The sequence below is a fragment of the Stegostoma tigrinum genome, chromosome 2, assembly GCF_030684315.1.
Source record: "Stegostoma tigrinum isolate sSteTig4 chromosome 2, sSteTig4.hap1, whole genome shotgun sequence".
NCBI classification, from domain to species: Eukaryota; Metazoa; Chordata; class Chondrichthyes; order Orectolobiformes; family Stegostomatidae; genus Stegostoma; species Stegostoma tigrinum.
The window spans coordinates 78,827,616-78,851,581 of NC_081355.1; the positions used below are offsets into that span (position 1 = coordinate 78,827,616).

Below are 23,966 nucleotides of genomic sequence, written 5' to 3' on the forward strand. Positions count from 1 at the left end.
GAAGAAACCAATAACCAACTTCCATTTCTGGATGTTAAGGTAGAATGACTGACAAACTGGGAGTTCCAAACCTTAGTGTACAGAAAAGCAACCCCTACAGATCAAATCCTCAACTTCCACAGCAACTACCCCGACGTCCAAAAACAAAACTGTATTAGGTCACTATTTAAACAGACCAGAACGCACTGCAACACTCCAGAATTACACCAGGAAGAAGAAGAGCGCTTACAGAAGATCTTTGCCTGAAACATATATTCCCGAAACTGCATCTACAGATGCCTACACAACAGACACCAACAGGAGGACACAGTATGACCTAACACACTTGCCACACTTCCCTACATGAGGACCGTATCGGAACTGACAACAAGACTCCTAAGACCACTAGGAATCATGGTGACCCACAAGCCTGCAGCCATTCTATGACAAACACTTACAAAGATTAAAGACCCCATTCCCACAACATGCAGAACCAACACGGTAGACAAAGTACCATGCAACGACTGCCACAAACATTACATCGGACAGGCAGGAAGGAAACTAGCCATCAGAATATGCGAACATCAGCTAGCAGCAAAACGGCACGACAAACTCAGACAATGAAGGCCATCAATTTAACTGGGACAAAGTAACCATAGTAGCCCAGGCCAAATATAGGTATGCACGGGAATTCCTAGATGCATGGTTCTCCACCCACACTTCAATTGACAAACATATAGAATTGGACCCCATATATAAACCCATACAGATCAAACTGAAAATGACAGTACTCACCATAACGGACCAGACAGCATAAATTCCAAGCGGAGTGGAATAATATCGCTTCATCGGAGGCTCCACTGATGATGTCACCCATCTTCCGAACAAGAGCAAGCCAGCTCCATGAGCAAGTCAACAAACTCAGGCCACTAGGAAAAGCACTGCCAGTTGAGCGTTGCCCTAACTGGCAAATCAGACACATCAGCCGCAAAGCTCACCGGTCATCACAAATAGCCAGCGTGGCTGACATCCCCTCACACTTGCAATGCCATTCTCTCATGCTAGTCATTGTTTAACCACCAACCTACACAGTTAACCCATCCTTAGCTGCAGCTTGTCTAAAAACTGTCTCAAAGTCAACGCTCTTATTATGCAATGCCCGTTGGAGATCTGCAGCCTATTATTGCAATCAGACAATTCCAAACATGAGCTTTTATGTATTGTCAGAAAAAGCAAACACAAATAAGATGTAGAGTTAATAGATCGTCCCACGATGTAAACCAAATACTGGAGTAATAACCAATGACTATTTTATAGTCCATGATGGCCTGCTGCAGCCAGCTTTCATCTACAGGAGCCGTGTGATAGTCAGGTCCTGTCTGGTTTGTAATATCCAATGCAGCTGAACTCTGCCATTAATAAGGAGAGCTTCCTCTTCCTCACTGTCCTCATCCACCTCCTGGTCTCCAGCTCCTCAGCATCTAGTGGATCATCTTGTTGCCTCTTCAAAATGTGCAGAATTCAGGCCATCAGGATGATATAGCACACTGCGTCTAGACTGTATTGCTACGATGCATACCAGCACCATCACTACTGCCTCCTCACCATGCCATGACTGATTCAAGCAGTGGAGCTGCATATTCAGGAGCTCCATTGTCTAGCTTGCTATAAACTAGCATTTAAACCCTCATCCCATTCATTCCAAAGGCAATGCAATTTGGTGATGAAATTATCAGATATTAAATGTAGGTGCAGTTTGCAAATGCATGATTCACATATTTGTCCCATCAACGTCTTAGCATCTATTATAAGTTGGTCCTACCCTTTTGACCATCAAGCTGGCACTAACTCTCCCACCCTGGGCAATGTCCCAGCCATCATCTACTTGCAGTGAAAGACATCTAGTGAAAGATAACCAACAACAGGGAATGCAGATGATGATGAATACCATCACCACCAGATTTTGCCTGGTCACAAGGTACTTCCCAGAGTCTCTGTGAACCCTTTTAGCTTGCACTACCTTGATAGCGCATTTCCAGCTCTCTCCCACTGTGGAAATCTACCACACTGAACTCCAAATATCCACCATGACTCCCAAGGCCTGCTCTTATATACCATACTGATGCCAGTTCTGGCCTTCTAGACTTCCCTACATGTGCCCTGGTGATGGTCATTGCCAATATCCCTCTCTTGTTGTCTCACATTTCCACCAAGCCAAAAGCTCCACTCCTTTTGCCAGTAAACCACCCCTGTATACTGCCTTGTATCCTCTCACTGATCATCGCACAAACCTATTACTCATCCCAGTCCTCTGACCAACTTTGATAAGCAACTCATGGATATAACTGACCAGACGCTCGACTGCTGTCTTTGCAACTCCCTGATTGATGATAGGCAACTCCCCTAAATGCATGTACTGGCCCTACAGGATGATCTGTTACCCACTCCCTGGACTGTAATCTGACATATCCTTGACCATAACTGACCCAAATGGATGACTGACCATTGCCAAACCCCTGGGCTGTGCACAGATTGTGCTTGTGACTGACAGTACTGGAAACTTGTGAATGGGCAGTGGCCATTCCTGGGCTGGACTGAGGACAAGCCCTCACCCAGTTTCTGACATGGACATTCTGTTGACAAAATTAAAAGTGTGTTTGCAATATAAACAGCTGGCACATTCCATATGTATTAGGTTGATGTCTCAGTATGCTGTACAGCAAAATGTCCCTTGACCTGGACTAATTCCTTCAGACAAGCATGGCAAGCAGCCTGTCTGTGTGTCTACACAAAACAGCCTATCAGTGTGCCAGTATTGATAACCTATCAACTCTGTCTGAGCTGTCAACTTACCAAAGGAATGATGCACCATGGCAAGGCAAGGTGAGGGATCAAATGCTTCGAGCATGCAAGTAGACGTAAATGAGCTGTGATAAGAGAGTGAATGGACGGCCTTGAGCTTCAGCCTAGTTCAATCTGTCACCCCAGTGCCTGTTGCTGTGCACAAAGTGCCCTTGCAGCAGCTTTTCAATGCTAGTTATTGGTGCACTCTGCAATGCAGCTTTGTGCTTTTTAAGCATCTTGTAAGCGGATCTGAGAGCTTGTATGAGAATTGTCATCTGCCAATTTCCATGGAAAAGGGCTATAGCCTATGGACCGTGCCTTGACATGCAATTTCGTCCTGAACAGCATGGAGACTCTTTACAGCCAGTGGCGAGCTGAAGGTGGTAGATACCGACTCAGATATCCACATCGAGAACTCTTGACATTAAATTATTTGGTGGGTTTGGTTAGATAGGAAAGTGAACATAAATAACGTGAGATCTATGATTAATAAGTTAACAAGCAATAGCCCACTTCATAGGTAACTTGCTGCTACCCAGTCAGATCTTGCCTCAACATATAGCAGTTAAATACCAGATGCATTGGTGACATTGAGATCGGCCTTGTCACTCTTCTCATGTGATCCCATCATAACTCACGCTGTTCAGTCCCCTGTAAGGTTCCGCCCACAGTTTCTGACATTTGTGCACTGTAGATTGATGTGTCGACATTAGAGGGAGCCCTTCAGGGAACAATTAACAGTTATCCTTTTTGCAATTACATTGTAATCCTTTCATGTAGAATCTTAATTCACTAATAAATTGTAATTAATTTGATTGTGAATGGTGACCCTTTCACTGTTCTGCTAAAATAGTTTTGATACCATTCGTGGAGGCATAATGCAGAAGACTAAATTGTGAATGTATACTTGTATTGTTAGCATATGGCTAAGGTTTTGTTTAAGGACCCATAGGGCAGAGATTTTATAATCAATCTGTTCAGAGATGTTATTACAAAGCCCTGGAGCAGGTGGGGCTTGAACTTGATTACTTTGATTATCTCTGAGTCTGAAACAATATCACAATTGTAAGTAGTCCTGTAGCAGTTGCCAAAATACAAGCTTAAACTCACTTGAATCACTTGATTGACAGGGAGGAAACTGAACTGCCTGGTGTGTAGCTAAGTAGGTCCATTAGGTACCAAATTGGGGCGTGCCTACAGAACCACTGGAATCATCCTGATGGTGGACCAACCCCAACTAAGCTGAAGCCTGATGGGTGGAGGTGGCTGAGGCACCTTCGACTCCTGCTTTAAATATGACCCCAACCACAGCCACTTTGGTCTTTGGCCAGAGCAGCACCAAGGTAATTATTTAATACCCAAATACATCCACACTTGCACGTTAAATAACTATTGTGATAATACACGTATGCTCAGTCATCCCTGTCCACACAGGCAGACTTGCTGTCTCATGGAACAATGATTAGGAACAGGAACTTTTGCTGCTTCTTTTTCTCCTATTTTGGCCTGGGCAACCACTTCTATAACTCAACCTTAAATGAACAACTTTATTCAAGACAAGAAATTTAATCTGTTTGTTCTCCCCAGCTTAGTGAGACACATTACATAAAATGTTGTTGAACACAACAACTATGGCAACAGCTTTCATCTAACAAGACTTGCAAAACTAAAATCTTTGTATGAAACTGTATTTAAAATACGAAGAATGTAACTGGAACTGAATATGTATTTACTGTGTATATATATTTTTGATTGTCACCTCTGCAATTTATTATTTAACCTATTGACACCTACTTATATAAATAGCTACTTGATATAGGCACTGCAATGACATCATCTTTCCAGTTTTCACTAGGATACAGCCAATGAAAAGCTATTTCATGCAAATGAAAGTATAAGCATCCTGGTGCAAACTCTAACAGTAAGTATGAACGCAAATATGTGCTAGATATTTAAACACACCATTACAATAAATTCACTGACATTTTATTCTACCCAGTGGAAGAAAATATTTGATCAGACAAACCTTTCTGTTCAGGGTTAATTCAATACATTCGGAAATAATAAAAATGATAATCTGTTCTGCTTGATAAATTTTGATCTAACACAAAGGAGAAGTAATGTTCTAGTTACAATGTAACACAAATATTGCTGCAAATAGCAACTCGGCCAACTTTTACTCCTGTTGACAAATATACCTTTAGTTTAAAGCTACATGGAAATATGTCTTAAGTGTACAAGTTTGTGTTAATGATAAAGAACGTTCCTACTAAAGTATAAACCACATTTATTTTGTTTTTGTACTACGTTATTCTCTCATACTTCTCAAGAAGGTATGCTACATTTTCAAAGCAACGGACCTGTGGTTAAGAGAAAGACACTCCATAGATGTATAGGATGGATTTAACATCCGATGACCTTATATGATTATTAACAGTTGCTTGTATCCTTAATGCCAATTTTGGGTCACTTGGGTCGCAAAGGCTTGATATCAGACCAGCGGTGAGCTGAAATTGCAGTCACCATTTGTTAAAGTTTAGTTCCATCGATGAAATCAAACCATGGTATGCCAAGCAGGTTCCCATTACTGATTTATTTAACAGGTAATCTAACTGGACTATTCAATGTTGAGGCTGATACACCCAAGCCTACCACTAGCTGCCCTCTCTCAATCTTTAAACAGCATTCATAAGAGATAAGTTATGAAATGCTTCCTTCCATGGTCCAGGGTCACACAGCCAACTGTGGCACCCCTATGCAGCCCAGCTGAAATAATCTATTGTAGCATAGAATAGAAAACAGAAATATTCCAGGCTTGATCTGTGTAATTCCCTGATCTTTCAGTGCAGCAATAAAAATGAGTTGCTCTTTAGTGAATATCCCATTTGGTCCTATCATTTCTGAAGGAGTACAAATGTCTCTTGTGTTCCAATGTAAATAAAACTAAAAGCAATTTACCATCCCTTGTAGGATTTGGAAATCTCTAAGATGTATTGAACATTTAAAGAACAGATTCAGGGTATGGCTTTCACCCTCGCAAATACTAATCTTTTAACTGTTTACCTAAAATGTTGGCACTAATATATCATTATTCATTAGAACTACTGCAGTCTTGACAGTTAAAATGTTGCACTTTGGCTCCTTCAGTTGCCCTATGATATAAATGTACTGATGTCGTTTTCTAAACAAACTGAAGGTAACTCACCACAGATTGTTGAATATGGTGGCTCTCTCATAAGTGTGACAGCCTCATAACTCACGCGTGGTGAAGGTGTCAGTGAGTGATGTAGACTTTTCATGCGTGTGAAAGTAGAGATAGCTCAATGAACCTGAGATGTTCTGCCAGGGTTCCATTTTTTAACAGATCTATTGAGCACTTTTTTTTCAAACATGTGCTCAAGAGAAAATTAATTTCTCTTCTTTTGTGTTGCTGTTGTTTACTACATTCACCCCTGTAAAGCAATTCTCAATCAGTTAATAATCTTAAGGAATAATATGCTTTGGTAACTTGCAGTAAATTTGTGATCCATTTTACTTGTGTAATTAATCTCAGGATCACTCTATATGTAAACTGAAAATTCACGGAGTATATTGCATTTCTTCCTAAATTGTATTTGTTGTCTCTAGCCGCAGTACTCCATCTGATTGTTACTCATTTCAATAGGTTACAGATAGTTTGGCATTCAGAGCTATGCATGAAGTGATTCCATGTACTGTAGGTGATTTATCTTCTGCTCCTTCATTGCCCTACAAGTACTGTGACTTTCTTCCATCTTAACTTGACCCTTGAATTTTGAACTTGCTTTGAATTTGGTACCTCCCTCATTGTCACTTAATATCTCCATCCCTAAATCTCTCACATTGGTCCCTGTAATCTCTTTTTCTTTTATGGCCCTACACATGGGGATCTCGGCAGTCTTGTGAGGTCATTTTGACTCCTCATTCATGTTTGTCCAGCCATTCTAAGATTTCTTCTCTACTTTGTATGTGAATGAATCCTCTTTCTACTCTCTTTTGCAGGTATCCTAGGACAAACATGAGCAGCTTTCATTGCCAGAGCGGGATAAAGAAAACATTTCAGGCACTCTTGAAGCACTGCACCATTGACATTAATGACTGACAGGGGATGGTTACAAATTGTTCTGAACAGCGACAATTTGCCCACCAAGCTGCCTTGGAGTTACAATGACATGATGAGACAGACTGGTAGCAGATGAGATAAGAAAGGAGGTGAATCCTACATTTCAGACCACACTATCGCATGGAACATCCTGCCCATTTTCTCAAAGATCTCCGGGCCAAGAATTGGTCTGTTCAGTCACAGAGTCATCAAACAGCATGGAAACAGACCCTTCAGTCCAACTTGTCCATGCCAAGTTTCACAAACTAAACTAGTCCCACTTGTCTGCATTTGGCCCATATCCCTCTAAACCTTTCCTATTCTAAACTAGTGCCACTTGCCCGCATTTGGCCCATATACCTCTGAATCTTCCTTATTCAAACTAGTCCCACTTGCCTGCATTGGCCCACATCCCTCTCAACCTTTACTATTCATGTATCTGTCCAAATATCTTTTAAATGTTGTTACTGTACCTGCATCCACCACTTCCTCTGGCAGTTCATTTCATATATGAACCATGTTTTGTATGAAGAAATCGCCCCACAGGTCTCTTTCAAACTTTCTCCTCTCACCTTAAAAACGTGCCCCCTAGTTTTGATCTCCCCCACCCTTGGAAAAAGACCAGAATAGAAGGAACTATTTAGTTCATGAAGACTGCTCCGAGCTTTATCACAATCATAGTTGATTGAATGGTTCAACTCGTTTTACCTGCACTATCCACATAACTCTGTACGCAGTTTGTAATCAGAAAGATATCAACCTCTTCTTTAAATATATTCAAAGACTGCGTTTCCACAGGTCTCTGTGGAAGAAAACTCCAAAGATACCAACTCTTTGAGTAAAAATGTCACATAAAGATCTTCATTTGAAACTTCAGATCTGATTAGACAACAGCCTAATATCAACAGCCAGTCAATTACATTCCCTGAATTCTTCCATATAATTAACACTGTACTTGAACCTATATTCTGTACTGCTGCGATAAATGAGTTAAACACTTCCAAAATGAGCTGACAGTTTTTGAGTCTATGTTGTTATCCTGGAGCTGTCAGCATTGGTTCATCCTGAACAGCAATCATAGCTAACAAACCTTGACTTCCAATGTATACCTCACCATCACGCTCCCAGCTTCTTATTCACTCTTTCATCTGACCTTTCTCACCTTCTTCTTCCATACATGAGCCACGTCTTGAAAATGCTGCCCTTCAGGTCTCTTCTAAATTTTCTCCTCTCACCTTAACACTGTGTCCTTCCACCCTACTATGGATCCTCCCTCAGAATGTCTATCTTTGAAAAATAAGATTCTTGCTCCCCATCATCTAATCCATGCTGAATCTATATCAAATCCATATGCTTATCGGAATCGCAATACATTGTGCAGAAGATTAGGAGACTTAACCTTCAGGTCATGATTCTTTTACCCCCTTCACTTAAGTCTGACTTTCTATTATTCAAAAGGTCCACTCTCAACCCTCCCATTTATTTAGTTTTCAATACATTTTTAAACTTCCTTTGTTCCATGACATATGAGAGTATGTCATCATATCTCAGATCTGTGTCAACATCACAAGAAACCCTCTGTTCAAATTCCTCTCATCCACCTTCAGCACATATCACAGCCCAGTGACCATCTTTGTCACAGACATAAATCTTACCTGTAAGAACAAAAATTCCTGCAAGTACTCAGTACATCTGGTAACATTTGTGGAGAGGAAGTTAACATTTCAGCTTGATAATTTCTTCAAACTCATTTCAGATTTCTGGTGTCCATAATACTTTGTCCTCTGTATCATTAACCAATTCAATCTCTTTATTGTAGCTTGCATATTTGGCAACATTAATCGTCTTCGAACAACTCTTCACTACTTTTAACTTTGTGAAAGTGGCCTTGCAAGATCCCACTTTTGTCTTTTTGAATGGTCGCTTTAGCAAGAACTTAATAGCTATACCTCCTTCTCATTCATCTCCAATTTTACTGCAGGCATTCCCAAAGAATCTGTGCTCTTTTACTTTGAAGTGGATAAGCATATGGACGTACATGGAATAGTGTAGGTTAGATGGGCTTCAGATCGGTATGACAGGTCAGCACAACATCGACGGCTGAAGGGCCTGTACTGTGCTGTAATGTTGTATGTTCTATGTTCTATGTTCTATGAAATATGGCCCTTTGATAATATCAGCTTCAGGCATCAATCATTTCTGTACGCAGCTGACAAAACCCACCTTTATTTCTCCACATCTTATTTTGATTCTACAACCACTTGCATACTGTTACCTGCTTAATGTCAAGTCTTCGATGTGTTACAGATTCTTCAGCTGGATGGTTGAAAAATGAAAGCTGCTATTTCTGGTGGGTACCAGCTGCAAACTCTATTCCCTTCATATTGCCTCTAGCTACTCCTTACTCCTCTTTATGTTTAACAAATTTACACATGACATTAGCATCCTTTCTAGCCTGAGCTGAGCACCAAACCTGATATTCTTTCCATCACCAATGATCCATCATTTCTGTCTGGCAGATAGGCATCCATTGGCTTTTGCGCAGTGCATGAATCTTCTGCCTTTATCTTCAAACCCAATCATAACTTTACTCCAGTTAACCTTTGGAGCCTCCTTTAGACTAGTACATTATGTATCATTTGATCACCTGCCTTTAGCCTTTGATGCATCCTAACCTCTCTTTAAACATTAATGACTGGGCTTTCAATCTTTGGGGATTTGTTCTTTGAAGTTCTTTTTCAGAACTACTCAATCTCTGTCCTTCCATCTTGTCTTTTAAAAAGCCCTTGAAAATTCATCTTTTCTCCACATATTCAATCACTTCTTCTTACATTTGTCTCTTGGTTCAATATTTTCATTCCCCTTTTTACTATTCAGTAAAGTGCCTTTGGTTAATCAATAAATTAGAGGTGCTGTTTCAAATGTGAGATGTTAATGTTGCTGTATTGCAAAAATCAATATCCTTCCAAGCTGCAAACTAGGAAGGGGACAAGAACACTAATTTGCTCTTCCTTCTTCTCTAGTCATTTCAATAATTATCTACTCATACTAGGACATCATTCCACAGCTATCAGCATCACATATCTCATCTGCTCAAGCAACCATTCTTCATGAATAATGCAAGCAGGCAGGGTGTTCACTATTCAACAATGGATCCATAATGATTAAACTCAATGCTGTCCTCATCTGACTTTCATACACGTACACTTTCCCAACCATAGGTCATTGATTGAAACTTTAGTGTAATAATACTGTTTTGACTGAGATTCTCTGCCTAAATACAACCAGAAGCTTTCCTGGTCAGGATGGGTTAGACCAATACAACTCAGTGCATTTGTCAATTAACTCATTGCTGGGATTGACAAAAACTATTGATGACAGAGAGATTCATAAAATATCATTGTATTTCCTGCAATTATACCTTTTCTTCCAGTATCTATGTGCCAGTATAACTTGTCCTTGAATTTTATTCACTGTTTGCTTCTTCTTTCTTTGTTTCATTCAGGGACTTGTTTATAGCCCAATAGTCAGGACTAATCTTCATTCAACATGTCAACCAATCACTTTCCTTCTCAGATTTCAAGGAATCTATTACACATTTCTATTATTTTATGTATTTATGCAAATACCTCATATGAACTGCTCTAAAAAATGTACAGGTAATATCTCAGGAATTACATTAATATTAGATTGATGGTTCAATGCGCCTTGCCACTGCGCTGCAATGCATCTTGGGAGATTTTGTCCTTCAACAACACGGTAATAACAGAACTTGTTTTGCTCTTTAGAAGATAACAAAGTGTGGGGCTGGATGAACACAGCAGGCCAAGCAGCATCTTAGGAGCACATCCTTGGCCTGCTGTGTTCATCCAGCCCCACACTTTGTTATCTTGGATTCTCCAGCATCTGCAGTTCCCATTATCTTTGCTCTTTAGATGAACCATTTTTCCAGTAGTTGCAGGTCAAGAAGAGGGTGAAATGATAACAGTTCTAAACAGAATACTTATAAATGCTAGATAATTGCTACTGTTAAATGTGGCGAAAGGAAAAATACCACACAGTTTATATACCATAATATCAGTGTTACAACTTTGCTTTCCCATTAAATTATGTTGGTACCACTGATGCAAAGTACTAGCTATCAGATCTTGTCTTAGTCCACTCCTCTCCAAAGAAAACAATCTCAACTTCTCCAATCTATTCTGTTGCTTCTCATTCCTGGAACCATTTGAGTAAACTTCTTCTACACTGTTTCTGATCCATTCACATACTTGCTATTATGTGGCACCCAAATCTGTAAACAGTATGCTAGCTGTGGTACAACAAGTGTCTTATACATGGTTAGCAACAGCTTATTGGTCTGCATGCTTTATTAACTGCTCTCTTGACCTGTCTGACTAACTTTAAAGACTTGTGCATGTATACAACCAGGTCTCTCTTGTCCTACACATCTTTTGGAATAGTATTTTTCATTTTATACTCCTTATGTTCCCCATACTAAATATATCACTTCACATTTTTCTACAAAGAACTTCGGCCTTTTTAATTCATTCAGAGCACATGGGCATCACTGGTTGGGCCAGCATTTACTGCCCATCCTCATTGCCCAAAGGGTAGTTTAGATATTGCAGTGGGTCGGGAGTCACCAGTAGGCCAGACCAGGGAGACAATGGATTTCCTTCCCTAAAGGACATAAGTGAACTAGACGGGTTTTTCTAACAGTCAACAATGCGTTTTTTTAAAATTGAATTTAGTTCCCACTATCTGGCATGGTTGGATTATGAACCTGGCTTTCCAGAATATTACCTGAGTCTTTGGATTAATGGGCTACTGATAATACCACTGGGCCAATGCCTTCCCCATTTATACTCTCAGTCCATCAACTTATCCATGTCCTTTATAAATTCTACCCTGCCCTGTTCACAGTATACAATGCTTCCAGATTTTTTGTATCATTCACAAATTTTGAAATTGCAGTCTGCATATCCTTGCAGGTCAGCTATATTAGGAAAAGCAAAGGTCCCAATATGAAATGATGGGTAACTACACTACATAGGCTCCCTCAGTCTGAAAAATATTCATTAGCTATCATTCTCTGAAGCCTATCCTTCAGCTAATTTTGTATCCATATTGTTATTGTTGCTTTCATTCCACAGCTATTATTTCTCTTACATGTCTGTTGTATGGCATTGTATCAAACATTATTCAGAAGTCCATGTAAACAACAACCTTGCAAAATCAATTACCTCTTCAAAAACTCAGAGGTTTACCATTCCAAACAAGCTCTTCCATATTAAACCATAAATGTGATTTATTATTCAATTATGTTTTAGGACATACTACTGTTGGAAAACAAATGCTTAGGACTAATCCTTTTTTTAAAAAAAATCAATCACTTGATAGTTGGGTTCAATGCTGATACAGAATTGGCTTTCACATAGTTTGACGTTTAAATATCGACATCTTGTCAGTACTTACCTAACCCAACCCTGTATCAGAGGCAGCCCTTGCTGAAATTGTGACAATATTGACAGTAATCACCTATATATTAATACATTGGATCTGGTATCAGTCCTCTCCTCCAACCTCCACGTCTCAATCCTAACCCCTCCCTATTTCGATTGTCAACTTTATTGCTTTTGTTTTGTTTTCATGTTATTCCCGTCACTAACTTCATTGCACTATTCTTCCTAAGTCATCAGTTAAACGACAAAAGTCTGCCAACATACCTTGTCATACCTTGTTTATGAATTGTGTGAATTATTTTCAATTGTTTTTTAGTCAGGAAAATGCCGAGTTATTTCCTGTTCTTCACAATACTCCCTGTCTGGTGTTGTTTCCAGTTTTTTTTAAGCCTTAATTGCTTTATACATCTGCATTAAACTAACTATGTAAGGTGTAACACAAATCCATCCACTTCATTTCTTTAACGGCAGAAGTTCAGTTCACACAAAGCTTTATAGCAATTGCACAACTCCAGTTATATGTATACGTAAATTGGCTGGCACAGCGCTTTTTAACTTAAGCGAGTCCTGTTGATCAGAAATGGTTACAGTAATATATCAAGCACATCACTAAATGCAATTCACTCTATCTTGGAAGTGCTATAATCCACAATGTTGCACTACATAAAGCAATTACATAATGCTGCAGCCGATTCTGACATATTTTTGCTGTAATGTACAGCCGCGGTTTTGCTTTTCAAAAGCTGCGAAGCACCTAGGGCTTTCGCTTTGTTCTCACTTTCTATCTGGGGTTCATAAAATCAACAACAACATCGAACCTCCTTCACCGAACGATAATCTTTCGATGCTCGTTTTCGGACAGTCGAGAAGTAATTCACACTTGTTTAACAGGGGGTGACAACAGGGTCACGGTGGTAAGCTTTCTGAGCCCTTAATTCCCTCTTCGTGGTGAGAAGTGGTAAATAAACAGAAGGGAATGTGTAAGCACTCGTTGCTAATTTGCTGTGGCGCTAGAATATTTAAATCGGTGGTGGGCGGGAATTATTTGATCGATGTCTTTCAGTCTAATATATTTGAAAAGGACGAATCCAGTGAGTTTTTAAAATTAAAAAAAAACACAAAATGACAATCCTCCAAGGGGTTGTTGACTGAGATCCTCCCCTCCCGCCCACTCCCTTCGCACCTACCCAGCTCCGAGTGGTTTCATCACTTGACTTTCTGGTTGCTGTAAGATGCAGGTGCAGACACGCATATGCTGGTGTGCTTTTTTCCACATCGTTCTGGGTGCAGACAGCAGTATTATGCAGCATATCTAGGCAGTGGCATTACAGCATTTGTTTCTTTCTCTCTGTGCAGCTGGTGTGAATGACTTGCTGCCGCCTCCAAGACCCTGCATGACCCGCTGTATCAGCCGGAGCTCCTAGTGGACAGCTGCTCTCCTCAACTGAGTGAATCCTGCCGCTTGTCACCGACTCGGGAAGCAAGGAAACGGTTGCAGCACGGCTCATTATTCTATATATTTATATAAATAATGCACACACAGAGAGAGGTTTATTTCTTTTCTCTCTGATGCCTGACACCTTCTCCACGTTCGTCCAATCAAGATATCTGGAGAAGGACTTCCTGCATCGTACGTGACGGATTCACGGCAAGAGGAATAGGATATAACGAGAAAAGCAAAAAAAAGCTTTAATAATAAGGCAAGGGTTATAATATCCTTTGTCTTCCGAGCTGGAGTCACGCTGAAACAGCCTGGTGATTCTGGAGCAATGGGACTGAGGAGGAAAATCACCGCTTCACTCAGATGTTCAAGGAACTGTGCTATTTCAGCACAGTGGGTTGGTGTGATGTTAACCCTGGTGTTTGGGATCCGGAATGTGAAGGCAGAAGACGAAGAGGAGTTTCAATCTGTATATGTGTGGAAACCAGGTAGGGCCAAAATAATCAAGGCTCTCAATTATTTTCAACTAGATACTGTTTTGAATATTGGAAGCGCAGTAAGTGTGCTTTCCACATTCCCCCGCCGGACCCCAGCATAGCATTTTTTTTAAAGTTCCTAGGTCTTTTATTATGGGACGAGGCTATGTATGTGGAGTAGGGTTGTTTCTAGATAAGTTTGTTTCTGTCCTGTCGGACGCTCATTTCCAGCACTATCGCCGAGCCGATAGTGGGAGCAGGAAGGCAGGATGGTTTGGGATTATCCCCACAGCGTGGGAAGATCCCATTCTGTGACCGTGCAGCCAGCGACTGCAGCCCAACTGAGATCCAGCAAAATTACTCGGAGCGCGGAACAGAGGTGGCGGCGATCACTTGTGGGATTTATTCTTGGAGCTTATTCTAGGATCCACTTGATCAGTGAAAGTATCTCTCTTGTAGGCCACGTAGAGAATGAATGATTTAAAGCGTGTGCTCAAGAGAATGTGTTGAGTTAACCGGCCCGAGTTGGGGATCATTACATCAAGCGAATAACGCTGTGTTAATTTAGATTTGTGACAATGTCATTAAACATCTCTCACCTTGGCCCAGTATGAGTTCACTAAAGTATGAATGGGATGGTGGTTAGAGAATGTCATTGAGGAACTCAATCTCTAACCAAACTCCGGACGCACTGAAGACAAAGGAGTAAATTCGCCCAATCCCTTCGTGCTGTAACTTTGGCGGAAATTCTGGCAAAATGGCGTAAGCACTGGCAGAGCTTATGGGGAGATGTTATCTCACGTGGAATAGTGGTTAGTCGATAGCCTGACAGTGCTCGATCTTGGCGCTGGGTCGAACATGCAGTTCAGCTCATTTAACATTGGCAGACCGCTTCTCAGTGGTCAACCTATCCGGGAACAGCACGGAGGTCTGTCAACTACACATAGGGGCGCCAGGTTAAGACCAGTGTCTGTCGTGCAATTCCTTTACCCCTAAAGGCAAATTCATCAATCTCACATACGCCAGTTCGTGGCCAGTGCTTGTGGGGGCCTTACCTCTCGGCAGTTCTCCTTTCAAGCGCAATTCCCTTCCGAGTCAGTGAAATCTGTGACAGGAGGGTGGAAAAGACGGCCACATCTACATTTTCGTAATTTCCACCCTTATTGGATACAGACAAAGTATCTCAAATATATGTGCATTCATCATTTATATGACAACCATTAACTATCAATAATTCCAAATACAGTGAATAAAAAATTTAAACTGACACACAGTGCAGACTGATCAGTCTATAATGAGACTGATATTCTGAAGTTGAAAACAGACTCCAGTTTACCAAGAGTTCAAGAGTCTGATGCTGTCTTTTATCTGTTACTGTCATCGAGCCAGAACAAAATCCCACACAGTTATGTGCTAAAAACAAACTTTTTTTTCAAATGACATATCTCTCTAACTTGATACAAATCACTGTGCTTTAACTCAGTAGGTGGTCATAGCATTGCTACTTTCCCAAATATCTTGAGTCAGTCTTCTGAAGCTGGGTCTCACTGCTGGAAGCTAAATTCAGACTCAGTGGATGTTAAAGGTGAGGCTTTGATTTTCAAGCTTGAATTCAGCCAGTGAAAACTGGGATGGCTCCAATCTAAATTGGAATTTCAGACTCTATTAATCCCTGTATATTAATCCCTGCTACTTTTTTCAAAATTGCTGTGAGACTTCTACCTTCCTTATTCAACCGGAAGTATCATGATGTGTACCTGTTGGCCAAAAAGTCACAAATTATGAATAAAACAGCATTGAATTCTGTGTGACTGTAGTATCAAAGGGAAAATTATATGAGTGGGTGGTATGGTGTTCAATGTGGTACCTAATTAAAACATGTCACAACTTGTTTTCTCCCCAAACCAAGTTGTGGTGGAATTGAGAGCGGTGCACCAAACCAATGAAGGAAATATCTCATCTGCATCTATTCTACTTGTTTCATCCTAGTGATGCTGGATTCGAGAAATGTTCCTTTACTAGTGGCATCCAGATTACGAAATGCCTGAGATTTGGGATAGGAATGGAGATGAATTAAAAATTGAAGAGGTGGTATTACCAAAATTATACAACAGAGGTTAAGAATCAAAACAACTTTTTTTTCCTCAATATCATTCACAACCACCCATTTTTCAGCAAGTTCTTATAATAGGATGTGCCCTCTCATCTGAGCTATACTTTCAAATAGTGCTGTGTATGATATTTGCGTATAGCCATATACAAATAGTTCAATATCTTGAACATTCAGCAATTGCATCGGTACACCAACACCTGAAAGTTCCTTTCCACACCATACACCATCGATTTGCCAATCTTTCACTCTAACTGGATCAAAATCGTGGAATCTCTTCTGACAACAACAACGGCAATGATTCAGTTAGGTAGATCACCACCAATTCACCCTGGGTAATAAATTCTGGCCTAGCTAGCAATACCCATATCTCATGTATGATAAAAATGAAACTATGTGTCATGGATTTAATATATAATACTCCTACAGGCTCAATTGACGATAGGTTAACTTTCAAAGATATAGATTTTATTAACTTGAAAATGTGAGTTAGAACAGTTTTAATTGTGTCTCCAGATGCAATAATCATTATACAAAATTCTACCAATGTCTCAAATCTAGTTATGAAACATGAAAGCCTGAAATTGGCTGCTCAGGAGGCAACTGTGGAGAAATGGCAGAAAGTGGTTTTGAACCTCTGACACTTACACAATTCTAAGAAGAGTCTCAAGGGCTATACCATTAGCTTTTATTTAATGACACTCCGTAACCTCACTATTTCCAGAATTTTCTGTGTATTGATACTGGCTTTGCATTAGTGGATCTCGTGTGCATTGCTGCTGAGTATATGTTATTTATTGTTAACAAACTTAAAATGTACCAATAGATTCCACACTAAAAGCATGTAACTTCATTCAAGCCAATAACTTGGCAGCTTAGAAGGACAATCTCCAAAATAAATTTTAGAGAATGGCTGAAGAGTTTTGTTTTTCCCTGTCAGTGTGGGGTCAGTATGGGTCTGTAAAAGTCAGAGAAAGAAAATCCAGACTGAGGTAAGAAGTGTGTATAGCTCAGAAGATATGACCTCCTGATTGGTTAACTAAAGTATAGATATCATGACAGTGGATTTTGTCTGGAATAGTGACAAAGTTACACGGTTATTATTTATATAATTTATAATTGGACTTTTTCTCTCTAGATTGCTTTTACCTATTGTAATGATGAAGGAGTGCATAGGGCATCGTAGGAGAAGTCGCTGTACCCAGTGCGCGCACTGGATTCCTCTGAGTGGGATACATTACCATTCAAATATTGTAAAGATACATAATGCATCACTGGTGTTATGAAGTCAGTGATGGGTGTTGCTGAACTCAAGTGAATACCGAACAGATCTTTGGCAGTACCTTCTAAACCTGCGACCTCAACCACCTAGAAAAACAATAGCAGATACATAGGAGGACCACGACCTACAAACTCCCCTCCAAGCCACACGCCATCCTGATTTAGAAATATGACATGTTCTTTGACTGCTCCTGAGTCAAAATCTTTGGATTGCCTGACTAAAAACACACTGGGTGCATTTACACAACAAGTACTGTAGAATTTAAGAAAATAGCTTGCTGCCTTATCAAGGACAGTTAGGGATAGGATAATAAATACCAGCCTAGCCAGAGATACCATGAATGGATTAAGAACAAAAAAAAACTTCTGAACTTTGCCACAGACTAAACCCTCATATTCAGATTAGAATCAATGACACACCATAAACAAGCTGCAATTCCCATATTCTAAAGATGGCTTCTCTAGAACTTCCCAACAACTTTCTTGCGGCCTCAGTCACATGCTGTTTCAAAAAACTCCATAGAGGTCGGTGTCCCATCAGCAAGTCACCCTTTATTTACACATGCAGAGTCCTTGACAGTATCCAACTCCCTCAGAGCCAGGTCTTACAGTAAACAGCTTGTCTGACAGTCCTGTTTATATCTGTCAACTAGGGCTCCCTGATTGGGGCTGCTAACATGGTCCAATCAGGGAACTCATATTCCGTGAAGTCCACCTGGCTGACCTATGAGGGCATAGACCGTTTTTTTTTTGTAGCTCTTCCTGGGGCATTTAGTTCAGGGTCAGGTGCTTTTGACTCTGCCTCTGATACGGGCAGCATGTAAAGCACAGCAGCTCACCTCTTGCACTTGGAGCATCTTGGAAGAAATTCATCCTTTTCTTCAGGCAGCAAAGGCATTGAGGCAGCAACATCCACTGCAGCCAAGTCAGATTCGGAGGTATTTTCAATGCTTGATGTTTTGAAACAGTTGGAAGGGCTATGTAGGATTTGGGTACATTTTGCAATCGCACTGTTTGTGAGTTTGCAGCTTTCATACGGTCCAGGTGTTTGTTCAGAACTGTGGCACCTATCCAAATGTTGTATGTCACTGGAACTGACCTCGTGTCATCCATGTCTGTTACTCGTACAGGGCCATTCCTGTGGTTCCTACACCAAACTTTGTTTCCTGAAGTAAACTGTCATTCTGACTTAGTGGAGTCTTGTGTTCGGCATTAACATTCCTGATGCCATTTAATCTTCTCACTGACCCCCACACAACCCTTCCTCAGATACAGGGAGATCAGATTTAACCTGGCATGGAGTGTTATGCCCATTAACAGCTTTCTGGAGCTATCCATGCAGTTGCATGATAATCAAATAGGAACTAGGACAGTTTGGTATCTGGTGAAGCTATAGGCTGTCTCTTTAAGCCTGCCTTTGAAGTTTGGACTGCTTTTTCTGACCATTGCATGGTGGATGTTATTGAGCTGTCCTTATATATCAAATGCCATTCAACTTTAGGAAATACTCGAATTCTCTGCTGGTAAATGATGATCCATTATCTGTGACTAACACATCTGGAAGTCTTGCAGAAAATGTGTACAGCTTTTCTATTGGCATCCCCATGTTTGACAAACAAACTCCATGCACATCCAACTACTTTGAGTGGGCATCCACAATGACTAAGAACATGAAAAAACCTGCATGTTTGACCTATAACTGAGCCTGGAGTTTACCCAGCCACTCCCATGAATGTGGAGGAGCTGCTTGTGGTAATTTTTGTTCTTGTTGGCATTTCAGGCACTGCCCCTCCAGTATGGCTATGTCTGCATCCAATCCTGGCTGTTAGAAATAACTTCTCACCAACACCCTCAGTTTGGAAGCCCCTGGATGACGCTGGTTGAGTTTAACCAGTATCTGACGGTGACCTTAGCTCGGGACAACTGCTGTTGCTCTCCGTAATAATATGCCATCCTCTGTTGTGATTTGTTCTCTCTCGGTCCAAAAAGGTTTTAATTCTGGTTGTTACAGCTCTTTGGTTTCCCCCATCACCACCAGCTGCTTCAGATTTGCCAGCATCTGATCTTTCTCCATACAAACTATCCATACTTCAAGCATGGTCCTCATTTGGTCAAGTTTTAGAGTTTCCAAAATAATCTGTTGTGGCCCTGTTTGGTTTGTTGCTTTAGATAATATTTGTCTGTCAGGGTGGAGATTGCAGTTGCATAGGTCAAAAGTTGGCCATGAACTATTTTCTGAACATTTCTGTTTATTTTGGTTGACATATGAAACTATTTAGCCTACAGAGGCTAGAAAATCAAGGAAAAGAATGTTGCTTTCACTAAATTCAAATCAATAAAAATGCCATGGAGTTGGAACAATAATTTTATTTTATTTCATACCTGATAACAATGACTTCAATCAGCCAATATATACTGATTGACCTGACACACACTGTCCCTTCCTTATCATAGAAAAGTATAATGTGCTGAATGAAGTATTATATGCTACGGAATTGATGAACTGCTTGACTGAGAATAGTTCCATTTTTGCTTGGATAGAATGCTTTTGCAACCAGGCAGAATGCGCAATAAACAACATACTTACCACAAAAGAATTTTATGGATTTTATTTTGTATTTTCATTTGAATGTTGAAAAGAAAATAAAGCAAATATCCTGTCACTTCGTACTTCTGGTTCACTGGTAGAATCTACATACAAGGAGATTTCAGCAATTTGCATAAGGCACAGATTACAGATGAAGAATGTTATTTTCCCTCAAAAATGATGTTTTATGTTTCTGTAACTTACAGTACTCATTATGGCGAGAGATGTCAATGTTGATGAAGAAAACTTGACTCCATCCTTTGCTTTGTGAGCATTCCTGAACAGATTAGATGCTCCATCTGTTTTTTTTTCTCAAAATATTCCATGATTTTAATCACAGAAGTATTTTTTGATCTCATTCACTTGTCTGGCATTATTAATTGTCCCTTCTTGGATCTCACTGAGTGAAACTGGCAATTAGTTAAGTTTTTGGACATTTGTGAACTGAGAACTCGCCCTAACTCAGAATAAAGTTTAGATTACCTAATGCATTACACTTAGCATCCCTACAAAAATTTAAGAGACTTTCATCCATCAAGCTCCAAAGAATCAGAATGGTACATCAGCTCCATCCAACTTATTTATTGTAATGTTGCATTATTACCTGTTGATTTTTACTTGGCCTCTTCCTCTTTCTCATTCATACGCTCACCCTTAGGTATCTGAAAGATTTGCGTCCAGTTTTAAGGTATTTTCCAATCAAACTTTTCAGAGATTTATTACACACCTCTATAGCAGGTGAGATTTGAATAATGGGTTTGAATTTTGAGAAGATTTGTAGCTCAGGTTGAGGTTCTGGATGTGAGTTTGCTCGCTGAGCTGGAAGGTTAGTTTTCAGACGTTTCGTCACCATTCTAGGTAACATCATCAGTGAGCCTCCGACGAAGCGCTGGTGTTATGTCCCGCTTTCTATTTATCTGGTTAGGTTTCCTTGGGTTGGTGATGTCATTTCCTGTTCTTTTTCTCAGGGGATGGTAGATTGGCTCCAAATCAATGTGTTTGTTGATGGAGTTCCGGTTGGAATGCTATGCTTCTAGGAATTCTCGTGCGTGTCTCTGTTTGGCTTGTCCTAGGATGGATGTGTTGTCCCAATCAAAGTGGTGTCCTTCCTTATCTGTATGTAAGGATACGAATGGGTTTGAATATCTTAAAATCAGGACCTCAGAATAAGGTTCCATATGTATGCCGATGCCATGCAATTCTGTCTCTCCATTACCTCGCTTACATTGCACCACACCAAGCACACTTCATTGCATATATGTTGTCAGATTGCTTGTCTGAATTCCAGTGTAGTCATTATTTTCACCAATTGAATATTTGAAAGGCAACTGCCATTGTGTTGACTCCTGTTGCATTCTCCATGCCCTACAGTTGATTCCATTCCTATCCTGGGCTATTGTCTGAGGTTGAACCAGAAAGTTTGTCATAAAAGCATTTAAAACAACACCAAGATTATGCTTTCAGTTCAAAATCACTTCATAACATCATCAGTCTCCACCACTGATTCAGTCTATCTGCTGTTGAAAGCATTATCCAAGCTTTTATCCATTCCAGGTCTAACTATTCCAGTGTTGTATTATTCGAGAAGTTGCTGGGAAAGCTCAGCAGGTCTGGCAGTATCTTTGAACAAGAAAATCAGAGTTAATGTTTCGGGTCCTGTGACTCTTCCTCAAAATTGGTGGTAGCTGGGAAATGTCAGTTTATATGCAGAAGATAGGGAGAGGGACGGGGTAGGGAGTAAATGATCGGATAAAGGATAGATCCCAAAGAGAGAGAAAAGCAGTCAGATAGACAAATGAGTTGATTACAATCTGGCTGGAGTGGTGGGGCCGCGTGGTGAATAGCTGTTAATGGGGACTGCTAATGGCTAACAATAAGTAGTGTGTAATGGCAGGCTATGTGATATCAAGGCCTGGTGTGTGGGGTAGGGGGTTAGGACATGGGAGAGTCCTACAGTCTCCATTAACAGCTACTCACCCCACTATCCTTTTTTCTATTGTTTACTCCCTCCCTATTTTCTGCACATAAATCAATGTTTTCCCAGCTACCATCAGTTCTAAGGAAGTGTCACTGGACCCAAAACATTAACTCTGATTTTCTTCTTCACACATGCTGCCAGACCTGCTGAACCTTTCCAGCAACTCCTGTTTTTGTTCCCTCTTAATTCCTCCTTTGGCTTGACCATTACTTTTACGTCGATTTATTGCATTGGGATAACATTTCACCATAAAAGCGCTGTAACAAAACAAGAACAACTTACATGTTTATAGTGCCAGTAAATTAGTACACTTCCCTAAGGCACTTTCCAGGAGTGTTATCAAACAAAATTTGACAGTGAACTACACGAGGGGATATTCGAACAAGTCATTGAAACTTAGACAATAAATTAAATTTCAAAGAATGTATTAAAGGAGGAGAAAGAAAGAGGAAAAAAGGCAGAAAGGCTTAGGGAGGGAATTCCAAATTTAGCATTCAGACAGTTGAAGAAACACTTGTCAATGATGGACTGATTAAAATGGGCAGACACAAGACATAAGAATTGGAGGAGTGGAGATAACTAAAGGAATTGTAGGAATGTGTGATGTTGCAAGCAGGGAACAGTAGGATCATGAAGGGATTTGGAAGCAAGAGGATAATTTTAAAGTGAAAGTGTTCCCTACTGTAAGTTGTAGGAAAAGCACTTTTCAAAATATTTATTTTTGTGTTGTTGCTTCCTTTCCCTTGCTTTTATCTGTTCCTTATGGATGTAAAGTTTGTTTGTTGGATGTAATTGATAGTTCAAAAATGACTTGGTACTACAAATAAGTGACCACTCCTGATTTGCATCTAAAAGCTGGAAATGGAAGCTACTGTAGCTATTAATAGAATTTTGAAATTAAACCAAAAGGATTGGCTTTTTTTTATTTGCTTTGCAAACATGGACTAATTAGAAGTGCCAACAGCTTGACTTGCAGTCACTGCATAACTAGGAAAGAACAACTGATCCTAAGCAGTTGCACTCTGAATGTTAGCAAAATTCCAAGGTGAGAATTTCCTTTTGTTCTGTTAATGTGATAAATTCTAATTCATTAATTTAGGCTGACATCAATTTTAATTGGATTCATAATTTAATTATATTTTAGCAACATTCTATCACTCACCTAAAGAAGGGGTCTATGTGATCATAATATCCAGGATAAGCATCATGCAAGCTGAGCCAATCCTAATGAAAATAAATCTTTTGTTTCGCCTTAGTGAGACGGGATGGGACAGACCCAATGTGGGCACTGTCGTGTAATGGCCATTATGATAGTGTACAATTTAAAAGACATGCTCATGACAATATTATTACATTATAGTGTGATTTGATGGTATGAAGACCTTAGACTCCATCTTTCACGAGAATCATTTGAAATGTTACACGCTACTAGAAGCATGCTCATCTGTTGTAACCTAATATCTTAATGTTAGACCAGATACTGATATGCTTGTGAATGTAGTGTTTGCACATAATAAATAGTTATGATCAAGGCCAAGAAATCTCCTTATCATGATATCCATCCCAGTCTGTGGCGAAACAAGGAAAACCAAAGCATACCACATCAAGTAAAATGTCCTTTTGGAGACAAAACTATATCATGGTTAGCAACAGAAGCCTTATATAAGAGGCTACAGTAGTTGGTG

The 23,966-nt window shown here is 40.1% G+C and overlaps 1 protein-coding gene and 1 long non-coding RNA gene across 3 annotated transcripts in view; one reads left to right on the plus strand and one right to left on the minus strand.

The window, feature by feature from the left end:
• The window catches only part of LOC125464234 (uncharacterized), a 124,052-nt gene extending 110,046 nt beyond the window's left edge, over positions 1 to 14,006 (minus strand). For both annotated transcript variants that reach the window (XR_007249990.2, XR_009447254.1), the window contains exon 1: positions 13,596 to 14,006. This is a non-coding gene — a long non-coding RNA (uncharacterized LOC125464234). The remainder of the gene's footprint in view (positions 1 to 13,595) is intronic.
• LOC125464190 (thrombospondin type-1 domain-containing protein 7A-like) overlaps positions 1 to 23,966 on the plus strand; it is a 561,444-nt gene that overhangs the window by 171,281 nt on the left and 366,197 nt on the right. The window contains exons 4-5 of the mRNA XM_059654908.1: positions 6,844 to 7,053; positions 13,765 to 14,337. Of these exons, the coding sequence (XP_059510891.1) occupies positions 14,178 to 14,337 (160 nt within the window). The 5' untranslated portion in view covers positions 6,844 to 7,053; positions 13,765 to 14,177. The remainder of the gene's footprint in view (positions 1 to 6,843; positions 7,054 to 13,764; positions 14,338 to 23,966) is intronic.